At 35.6% G+C, this 10,985-nt stretch overlaps 2 protein-coding genes across 2 annotated transcripts; one reads left to right on the plus strand and one right to left on the minus strand.

The window, feature by feature from the left end:
- The first annotated feature begins 1,324 nt into the window (after window positions 1–1,324).
- Window positions 1,325–8,352, plus strand: LOC110806665 (uncharacterized). Its single transcript, XM_022031586.2, has 7 exons — window positions 1,325–1,898; window positions 2,895–3,224; window positions 3,820–3,945; window positions 5,791–6,131; window positions 6,458–6,977; window positions 7,099–7,131; window positions 7,546–8,352. Exons 1-7 carry the CDS (start codon window positions 1,715–1,717, stop codon window positions 8,058–8,060), a joined length of 2,049 nt encoding a protein of 682 aa, XP_021887278.2. The 5' UTR covers window positions 1,325–1,714; the 3' UTR covers window positions 8,061–8,352.
- An 850-nt stretch (window positions 8,353–9,202) lies between these two features.
- LOC110806669 (LURP-one-like protein (DUF567)) lies at window positions 9,203–10,134 on the minus strand. Its single transcript, XM_022031589.2, has 2 exons — window positions 9,815–10,134; window positions 9,203–9,723 (listed from the first exon to the last, which is right to left on the minus strand). The coding sequence occupies exons 1-2, from the start codon at window positions 10,079–10,081 to the stop codon at window positions 9,328–9,330; spliced, it is 663 nt and encodes a 220-aa protein (XP_021887281.1). The 5' UTR covers window positions 10,082–10,134; the 3' UTR covers window positions 9,203–9,327.
- Between the last annotated feature and the right edge of the window lie 851 nt (window positions 10,135–10,985).

Genomic DNA, 10,985 nt, shown 5'->3' on the forward strand with positions numbered 1-10,985 from the left:
ATTAGCACCTCATGTTACTTTGAAAATTATTTTGCAATAAGGAATGTTTAGAATCGTTTCAATTTATGCTATATAAACTATTGTGTATCGTACAACATATTATAAAGGTTATTTTAATTTTCACATATCGACATTCGTAGCTCCAACAAGAGTGCGGGTCATTACAAAAACTTATACCAAGTAGTTTTGAATAAGGTGTAAAGTCCTATCTCGACTTGCAAACACATGTCTTTTGTTCCCTTATCTTATCCACATGTCTTATTTGTCAATAGTCACCTGCTTTAAGATAGAAATTAGTTTGATTGGTAACAACAATTTTTTCACTGTCTAACTATTTATATTCCTTTCATTTACAAATGTGTGATTGAGATAATTCCCAAGCTACCCTTAATTGTGCCATTTGCACCTCAACACATGCTGTAACAAGTAACTGACTTTTTTAAGGACCTAAGCTATAGTTGTACCCCGCCATGTCTTAGGATTCACGTCATATATCATAGAATTTTGCTATTATAATTTTCCTTTTAATTTTACCATATTAGGCACATTTGTCTTATTTGGTGAGTGTAAACTAAAGTAGTAAACATTGGACCGATTAACATCTTAGTTTAGGAGCAAAAGTTATGGTACAATTAAAATTTCATAAATTTTAATGTGAGCTTTCATATTTATTACTATTTTGTATTTTATAAATAATTTTATATATACACTAAAATAATAATGATAATAATTATTTTTCAAAAAATAATGTATTATTTTACTTGATAATTTATATTAGAGTGATATGTTGCTTTTAAATAAATCATATATATATCTAAATAGTTAATTTATAAATATATTAGATAAGTTAAACTCATCATATAAAGTATAAATGTTAAAAAAATTTATATTAAATTAATTAAAAATATATTAAAAGTAAATCAGATTGATTGTGATCTCAATATGATATGATATGATACTGAATAGACTAGTAATAATTAGGGGAGAGTCAGATGATTTTTATTTGATTTTTTTCAAAAAAGAAAAAAGAAATTCAAATTGGTAAAATGTATTAATTCGGGTTGGAAATAATTGAAGCCCGATTAGAAGTGAACGTTTGAAACCGCGTTAATTGATTTTCTATTTCGGGTTGATACCCAAAGGGTAATCTGGTAAATGTATACCCATTTCCCCATTTCCCAAGCTGGTTGACCGGTTGACCTTTGATCCTAGTCATTGGCCGATCGTTGCAGTAGCAGTGAATGCCAATGTACCTGATCATGGCTTTTTCTCAAGATTTTATTATATCACGCCACGTCAAGCCCTCGAAGTATGGAACACGACCGTTTTGTGGATTACGCTGGCGACGAGCTCACCGGAACTTTCTCCACCGACGAGCCTTAGGCAAGCAAGCCTCGTATTTTCCCGAAAACTATAAATACTTCTCATTCTCACCCATTTTCTTGCCCTAGAAACCCCCGTTTCATAGCCGCAACATGCTCTGCCCATCCAAGCACCTTTCGATTTTCCACTCTCTCTCGCACTCTCTCCCCACCAAACCCTCACTTCTCCTTCCATTTCTCTAACCGAATTTCTTTCACAAAACTCACTCTTCCTTCTCGCTCACGTTGGGGGTTTCTAGGTAGGAAGATTGTCTGCACTGTTCCTGCTCCTGCTCCTGCTCCTGCTGTTGCTGTTGTTACTACGGTGTCTCTTCGAGGGTTTGGTGGTGGTCATGGATGCCGTGGAGCTGCCTTACCCAGTGGATGTTGCGGTGCCATCAAAGCTCATGAGATCTGAGGGGTTCGGTGGAACTAGGGTTACAGTGAAGGAGGTCGACCAGGACTGCGAGCGGAGCCGTGTTTCGGTTTTTATGAATTCTTCGGTTGAGCGTTGCAGCACTCTAATCAAACAAAAAGGTGGAATCGTTGCTGCTACTTTTAGAGATACGTTTTTTTTTTCATTTTAACCGGATTGTTCTTTTTAGCTTCGGCTTTGACTTTTTGTTTCATCTTGGTTTTGATGTTGCGACCTTCTTTCGGTCATTACCTCTCTCCTTATGCAAGAAATGGACGGATGTAGGTGCTTAATATGCTTAATTTGGTTAGCTGAAACCTAATTGTTTACAGAGATGAAGTGAACCCAACGAGGGTTTTCTTTGGAAATTATCTTGTATGGTCATGCTTGCATATATAGACTTCAAGAAGGTGATAGACTGCTTCTATGATTCTCTCTCATCTTCCTTGTTTGTTGGGTGGGGAGTGTGCAGGGACGTTTGTGTTTTTCTGACTTACTTGCGGCTCTGGATATCTGGGCTTATGAGCTGCATTGTATAAGTTAGGTTGGAGGCGGTTGAGTTTCTAGGCATGATTTGTGGGAAAAAGAATTGATTCTCTCTTTCTTCTTTGAGAAAATAAAATTTGTTGCTCTCTCTTTCAAGATGAGGTACCTCCAAGTGCAAAATATTTTGATGGTCCATCTCAGCTAAGGATGTACTGATGAATCATTTCTCCCAGGGACGCGGAGAGTTGTTCCCCAAGGATATTGTTAATATGCCAGGAGAGATCTCTCGTGTTCTGAAATTTGCCCAGTTATTGTTTTTCTTCATTAAGAAGAAGTTAAATGTGAACAAGATGATGTCATACTTAGGTCCCGTTTAGTTATTATTTTTTCCCTTTTCTAATTATACTGTTTATTCTCTTTAATAACTTTTATAGAATGGTCCAAGGTTACAATCTATGATGCTCTTCTTCTAAGATATGAAATCAACATGTAAAATGGGATTGGCATTATCTTATGGTCTTAATTCATCGAAACATGGAGTGATTTTTCTTATTTTGTAGATTATTTAGTATACTACTTTTGCCACTACTTTGTTGTTTCAACTTATACTTTAGGAAATGGTGATTTGTCAGATGTTGCTGGCAGTGTTAATTCTTCAGAGTTGGCTCCATGGCATAAGATTCCAGAAGCTGAAATTCATAGGCTACCTAACCAGAAAACTGCATGCAACAGTGAATACTCGTCTGGAAAACTTGATTCTAGAGTGACAAATTTTTTTCTGAACCCGAGATCTGAAGGTGTTCAATTACAACAAAAAGCAGGAAATGTGTTGAGAAACAGTAGTGGACCTTCTAAGAGACCAAGAGTGGGTCTTGCAGAAGATTCAAGGTCAGTTGGAGTTGATAACACAAAGGATCTATCTGATAAACAACCATCTCATCTTGCAAAATATAGCTGTCCAGGTAGTACTCTTCCTTTTTTGCAGTTCTGATGTTGTTTTTGATGCTTTACTGAATTAATAATAATGATTTGATGATTACGGCAATACTGGTTACAGTTTTAGCTCCTGCATGCATTTGAATTCCACTTTAAACCTAATATTGGATGCATCCTTACAAGTCATTGTTGTTTGCTCCAAAAAGTAAATACCTTATATGGTATGCATGTAAATTCCCCTTATTGGTAAGCAATTTGATGTTACCATATAAAGCATGACTTGTTGTATGCTAGGCACAAGGCAGCTTGGATGTTATTGGAGAACAATGAATAAATAAAGAATGTTCTGAAATTTATTATAATGGGGCTTATCAGAATTTGGAGGCTAATTTGAACAGTGTATTTGTGGCTGGAAATACTCATTATTGGTTTTGCAACTAGCTAACTAATTGATATTTTTTTCCAATTCTTTTAAAGTTGTAAAGTTCATTATATTTCTTCTCCTGAAAAGGTAGGATCATCTTTTATTCTCATTGCAGTTTGTTCAGTTTGTCTGTGTATAACTGTGTGCTTCGTAAGATTGAGTTTTGCTCATTTCACTAATATACATATTCATTCTAGATAAAGCTCAACTGGCGAAACAAAAAAGCAACTTTAGTGTCAAGCGAGGTGATAAGAGAAGCTGCAAAGCTCCTGTGAAAGCTATGGCAGGCTTCAGTTCAGCTTCTGGAGGGAACAATTTTTTTGGTATGTTATTGTTGCTAATTTGTAGTAATGGTGATGATTATTAGTCTAATCAGCTTCTTCCATGTTCTTGGTGTTACCATAATTTTTTACCATTTTCATTTTCATCTATCTTAAATAACTTAGCTTTGTTTGAGTGTTTCATGTTCATATTTCGAGTATTTTCTTTTTGCTCCCCCCCCCCCACCCCAACAAACAACCAATTGGTTATGCGGAGGATTAATATGACCAAGATGATAGAGGAAGGAGTGGGTACAATTCATCTTAACCTCATTGCTGCACATGTAATTTACTAACAAAAACAGTGGGTAGTCATGTCCTGGATACCTTTCCTCTGAATTTTAGTAGATGAACAATGATGCTGAATTAGGTAGAAGATTACTATATGGGCGTAATGCAGAAAAGGAAGAAAATAAAAGGATAGGATTTTAATATTAGGAAAGAAAAAAGAATTTTAATATTAGGAAATATTATGGAAATAATTATGTAATTATGGTATTTTTATCTATTATTGTCAAAATATAGCTTAGTTAGGAAGTAAATTTGGAGGACACTAATTATTTAGGAAATCTTTTTACTTTGTTGTCTGGCCTAGTTTCTGTTTAGAAATTCCTATAATTGTAAGTATTTTTCTATTTTGGTTGTGTGAGTTGAGATGGGATATCTCTAGCAGAGATGTATCTGTGTCTAGTATGATTATTAGTGATAGTATTGAGAATTTTTAGTATTGAGATCTGATTCCTCCCCAAAAAAATTATTGAACTATGAAATCGTTGTTCTTTGCTTCTATTTGGCCAAGGCGCATGGATGCTATAACGATTACTCTTTGCCCTTGTTGCACAGAGATTGGATGGTCTTCTTTGCCTAAAAGGTGCTAGACTATCTCTGTTTTCTTTTGTTCTCTTTTAATCTGGGAGGATATCTAACCTCCACTGTTTTTCGTGTTCTCTTTTTGTTAAGAAACCACTGGCTGTCTACTACAGAAGGAAGGGCAGAAAAGGAATTTTACCCACGGGGGGCAAAATGGTCAATTCTCCCGAACAGATTAGAGTTAGGGTTGATTGGCCAAATCAACCCTAACCATTGCCATTATATCCCGCAGTCGCCGCTGCAACCAAAATGGCTGAGCGATTTCTGCCTCCAGTGCCATTCATCCTTAACACTTGTAGCCTATAAATACCCCAATTTATGTGAATGTAAACCATAAAAAAATAAGGAATTTACCTCAAAATTTCTCTTCTTTTCTTTGTTCTTTCTCTTTTCTTTTCTCTTTTTTTCTCGGGTCCGAAGCCATGGGTAAGGCTTCTGACATTATCTCAAAGAAAAAAATGAGTAAGGCTTCTGACACTTTTATTAGTTCTATAGAAAAGTTCTCTGCTTATTACTTCTATAGAAAAGATCTCTGCTTTTAAGTTTTTTGTTATTCCTCCAATCTTCCATCGTCTCAATTCTCCCTCCATTTTCCTTGTCCTACCATCAGGGTATCTGGCCAAAATGTCATGGTCTTGCAGACGCTATTACCGTCTTGTTTAAACATGTAATGAAATCCAATTATTTCAAAAAAAAAAAATCGTAATGAAATCCAATATGGATGCCAAGGCCCCTGTTTGCTTCTGAGAAATACTATGAGCATTTTCGAGAGCAGATGAAATTTTAGCTTCAATAATTATTGCTTCATAGTCAAATTCTAGATTTAAAGCAAATAGTCTTCTTTTACAATTACTGAACATTACTGCTTGATGAGATAAGGATACATCTTCCATTTCTAATTTCATTTTTGGGTATAAGCGGTTCTTTTTCTTTATTTTTTAATACTTTTGTTGGCTGATGGGGGAAATTAATTGCCAGGAATGTATGGTCTGAAGGCAGATGTAAATGATATCACTAAGCTTGTTGATGAGTTGTCCCTGAGTGAGCTTCTTGCTGGCACTTATAAGTGCCCTGTTTTGGTCAAAGGGAAAGGAAAGAAGGCAGATAATGTGAATGAGAATTTGCTAAATTCTGTTAGGAAAGCATTCTCTGTTCTTCCTCTATCAGGGCCAGCTACAATCCAAAATTTTGCTGAAATAGATAGCTGTTCAAACAAGAAACTCTCCCCTTGCTCGTTGAGCTCTGTTTCTATGTCCCCAAGTGGCGATAACAATTATAAAGGAGAATCTTGTGCAACAGATCTATCTTCTCATAGCAAGGTCAGTAATTAACAAGTATCCATCATGTTGATTGGTTAGCTCACTTAGAAAATTCTCATATAATTAACCAGTATATCATGTTATGTACTTCATTGACTGAAATATATTTTATATAAGATGATGGAAGACACGAGACTCTAAAGGGTCATTTCATTATCATCCCTCAACATGCCCTATTATGAGCAAATTTTGAATTTTCATCCATTGGACACCAAAGGGTTAAGTTATTGATCAGATGAAAATCCACAAATGGAAAGTGAATATATTCCTTTAGTTAGATTTATTTGGCTTTGATTTCACTTGAATAATTTTGTGTTCTTATCCAGGATTGTTGTAGCAAGCCTGAAGCTCCTACCAGTCTGGTTGATTTTTTAGAGCGGCTACCTAAAGATGTTCTGGAACAGTTGACACTTCCTCCATCCAAAGATCTGGAGTCTTTGCTTCAAGATGCAGCTAAACCTTCTCAGTATTCCAGAAGTGCTTCTGAGCAACGAACAGGGAAGCAAATAACTCGTGGAGTTAGATTGCCACCATTTCCCTGGTCACATACTTTCAATGGGCACTGTAAAACCAGTTCTGATTCAGCTAAGCTTTTATCAAACAGAACCACATGCCATGGCCGATGGGTAAGAATAGGGAATGTTGCCAGTTCTCTTGGTGCTCCAATTGATTGTTTTACTGATTTGGAGTCGCTCACTTATGATCAAAACCTAGTTCCCCCTAGAGGATCAAAGCTGGGTACTTTTGGGACTACAGTTTTGCAATCTATATCTGGTAGCTTTTCTTGCTGTGACTTGGGTTCATCATCTGTTGCTACAACTATTGATGCTTCCCGTATTTCTCTGTGTAAGTTTCTTTCTTTTGACATGCTTCAAGACACAAGACATAGATATTCATTCCCCAACTTTTTAATTAAATGGAATCATCATCTCTTTTTCTCTTTTCTCCCTTTTGTGATGGTGTGCAGACTCACAAGCAGAACTGAAGGATCAAGTAAATGGTATGGTTTTGCAGTTACTTTAGTACTTTTCATACAATTGGAGTTAGAAATACAGTTAATCCTATGTTTATAGCCGACTCTATTTGTATCTAATTTTATGTGACATATCTTCCTTCCAAAATTTAATTGCAAATCTTCATGCTACTCTCTGCTTGCAATGCATCCTATTGTCATTTATTTATTGCATTAGAGAACGGTCAAGGTCAATACTTGATGACTGCACTGATAAATTTATAATTTTGATGGGCTTGCAGAGGCTGTGCCAATATTAAGCTCGCCCTTCAGCTCTTTATATGTTGCCGTTAATCTATAGTTTAGTCATAGGAATTTCTGGCCATTATATCCATTTGCATTTGGAGTTTTTTAAATGTTGGCCTTTCATCTATTTTCTTGTGATGTATTTTTATTTGACAGCTGGGCATTGCCCACAAGTGCTTGCTGCTGCTCAAATACTGTATGACATGGCTACTCGACCCTTGAGGCAAAGCCCAGACGGAATTTTAAGGTGGCCTAAGAAGCTTTCACAAAAGGGCATGAAAGCTCGCAAGTTAAAATCAATTGAGAAACCCGAGGAAATATATGCTACGAGTTTAACGTCAGGGCGTGACAATCGGGTAAGAAGATGTGCGGACCAGATATTGCCCTCAAAAAGGCTTAAGCTTTCCAAAGCTGATAATAAGAGAGATTTCATTTATAGTGATCCTGTTAGGAAACGATCAATGACTTGCTGTAGTCCCAGATCAGATAGGTCATCATCAAGCATATTAGTTAAGGACTCGGTTGGAACAGAAAGAAGAAATTCTTCTTCTAATACTATAAAGCAATCATGCATGATGCCACCACCTTGCAAGGGTTCCAGACAAGGCTTGCAGGAATCAATAGAAGGTATGGAAGCTGATGCTCATGGAGTGGGAAAGGGGAAACGATAGAAAGAATAACATATATCTCAGTTCGGTACAGAAGCTTCTTCCATTAGACAATGTTACCAGTGAAACTGGTTGGTTGTACATATTTTTGCTGTAGGTGAAATGTAGCTAGTTGTAAGGCCCGGTGGTGCTTTGGTGGGGAATACAATTGTTACCAGTGAAGCTGGTTGTTAAATTTTACCTTGAAGGGTGAATTGGGGAGATGTTGTAATGCTTATTAGACCTGTAGAATACAACAGGAAATTGTTTGCCTTGTGTAGAGCATTTAATGAGGCAATAGAAAATTAATTCTCTCTCTGCTTTTCTTTACTTTTATCACTATGTTTGGACATGGTGGAGGGGAAAAAAAGTAAGAAACTACATAGCTACTCAACAGAAAAATCCAAAGACGTGGCCAAATCAAGTCTCGGAAATCTATTTGTATATCTTCCTCTTTTTAACTTATACAACGGACTTGGGTGATATGAAGCGTAGACCGGGAAATCTAGTGGAAAGCCCCCAGCAACTGAGCAAGGAAAAGAAAACTGCTGAGTCCTTGTAGACCAAAAAACAATAGACACACACGCACACACACATATATATATATAACGTCGTCCTTATTTATTCCCCAGAACTTGGTAAGAGCTTATAATTTTGGAATTATCCGCCTTTTAATAAAAAATCCCATACCTGCAAATCATTTAGGACATCAATATGATCATATCTTCAAAATCACCCAGTTAAACCCAAGATGGAGAAAATAATCTCATGCTTTTATTTTTCTTTAAAAATGGACTTTCCTTTACCCACTTGAACCAGCTTGACCACTTGAGCAACAAGTAGGGCGTAACACAGTTGGAACCAAACGTTTCATACTTGTAAATTCTCTAATTTAAGAATTTCCTTTCACTAAATCCAACCATATCTCATGTGACTTCATTTTTTTTTTTCTCAAAAAAAAAAGACAACAATCTCGTTTCTCTCTTTTCCCAAGGATGTTAGGTCCATGCTTTAAGCCATTTACGTGGGACCTAACCACGCAGGAGCTTTGGAAAAAAAAATTGTAACAGTATGATTTTTGACTGAGAAAAGAAAAAGGTTATTCTTGTTTAAAATACCTTGTGGGATTGTTAAATAATCAAGATCCACATATATGATTGTTAAGATAAAGAAATGGAAGCAGAAGAGTGTGATTTAATCACTGGGTATCGCTTGCGTTTTCAGTTAACTAGTGAACATATACTGAAATCACACATCTAAACAAAGAATCAGATAAAAACAAAATTAAGAACTATGTAAACATCTGATCTAACAACACAACCAGACCCATAGCAAATCCAGGATCAAACCCTGCTTTGACAACCAAAACAAAAACCTCCATCCCGAAAGAAACTCCTCCCACCCTCGCCTCCTTCCTCTTGATCTCTACAACTACTCTATTCGACATATCAATCACTTTGCACGATCTATGAGTATACGATCCTTGAATCACGTACCTACATCTCTTATCACATTCTCCTCCGTATACATACGCAAGAACATGTGAGTTCGATTGCAATACTCTGTTACTGCTCTGCTTCACATACCATATAGGTCTCTTCACTAACTTTTTTCTTTTTCCTGTATCGCAATAATCATCCGCATCATCCCCTTCGTACACACTCCATCTATTTACCATCGCAAGCTTCTGCCATTAATCAAATCAGTATTAGCGAACCTATAATTTGACTTCAGCTTTTGTTTGGTTAAGTAATAAAAGTATTTAATTGTTATTGTACCTTGTGGCGATGGAGAGTGAGAAGGGATTTTCCGGCGGCGTCCATGAGAGTAAGTTCGTCGGCGCATCCTCCCGTGTAATTGTCGACGCGATAAACCAAGTTGCCGTTGGAATCGATAACGGTGAATCCATTGCAGCTCATTACAAGTGATTTTCTCCAAACTGTAAGTGAGGTGCACGCGCCTTCAGTATCGACCTCCGTCTCCGGCGGATAATTCTGATGCTCTTCGTGGACGGCTCTTGACAACGATTTTAGGAACACAAACATCTTCTTCTTCTTCTTCTCCTTCTCTCGACTCTACTCGGAAATGTTTGACGAGATTAAGGAAGCAGATACTTATAACAATCATTTCAATAGTTTTTTTTTTTTTTTTTTTTTAATATATAAAAAATTGATCGCGCCTACTGTACGATACTTGTTACTGCTAAGTTATTTTAAATATTCTTATAGGTGCTTTTTTTAATTATTATTTGGACTAGATCATATGTTGCTTTTGGTTAAATCAATTTTATTTTTAAATGTTAATTATTAGTTTTATTTATGTAAAAAATTATATTATTTTATAATAATTAATACGTATTCATATATATTAAAAAAATAGAAAAATATTTACATTTATATACCAAATTTATATTATTCGACAAAGTCAAAAATTTGAAGGAAAGCAAAGATATTTTGTGGAGAAGTATAAATTATGGGAAACATAAAAAAAATGCCACGTAAGTTAAAGAAAAGAGGAAGACAAACATATTTGCCTGGCTTTGTCGAGACAAGTGTTGTGGAAGAAGATAATTCAAATTGACTTGGGAGAGATGTTTTTTAAATCATGTTGAAAATGTGACACGTGTCTAATAATTCCAAAATTTTATTTTAATTTTCAAGTGAGTTAGGTTACAAGGGACCATGGGGGAAGGAAGCTCAAAATTCCACACTTATGCTTAATTCTTTTTCTTCTTCATCATCCACACATAGTTTCCTATCCTTTGACTTAATTAATTAGCCTAATTACAATAACATTTTTAAAAATATATATATATTTATGAGGCTTTAATTCTATTTAATTTTTTAATTATTTGATACATATACATAAATCAATCATAATTTCTATATTTAATACACAATTAGATCAATTCTACTACTATCAATTTATTTCTTTATTTATTAAGTGGCG

The sequence above is a fragment of the Carica papaya genome, chromosome 4 (genome assembly GCF_054855325.1).
Source record: "Carica papaya isolate Zhongbai chromosome 4, ASM5485532v1, whole genome shotgun sequence".
NCBI classification, from domain to species: domain Eukaryota; kingdom Viridiplantae; phylum Streptophyta; class Magnoliopsida; order Brassicales; family Caricaceae; genus Carica; species Carica papaya.

Excerpts from the sequence above, each read along its gene's own strand:
- LOC110806665 (XM_022031586.2), top strand. The coding sequence starts at position 1,715 with ATGGATGCCGTGGAGCTGCCTTACCCAGTGGATGTTGCGGTGCCATCA. Across the intron at positions 6,132-6,457 it reads ATCTATCTTCTCATAGCAAG|GATTGTTGTAGCAAGCCTGA; the intron begins GTCAGTAATTAA and ends GTTCTTATCCAG. Across the intron at positions 7,132-7,545 it reads ACTGAAGGATCAAGTAAATG|CTGGGCATTGCCCACAAGTG; the intron begins GTATGGTTTTGC and ends TTTATTTGACAG.
- LOC110806669 (XM_022031589.2), bottom strand. The coding sequence starts at position 10,081 with ATGTTTGTGTTCCTAAAATCGTTGTCAAGAGCCGTCCACGAAGAGCAT. Across the intron at positions 9,724-9,814 it reads TCACTCTCCATCGCCACAAG|AAGCTTGCGATGGTAAATAG; the intron begins GTACAATAACAA and ends GATTAATGGCAG.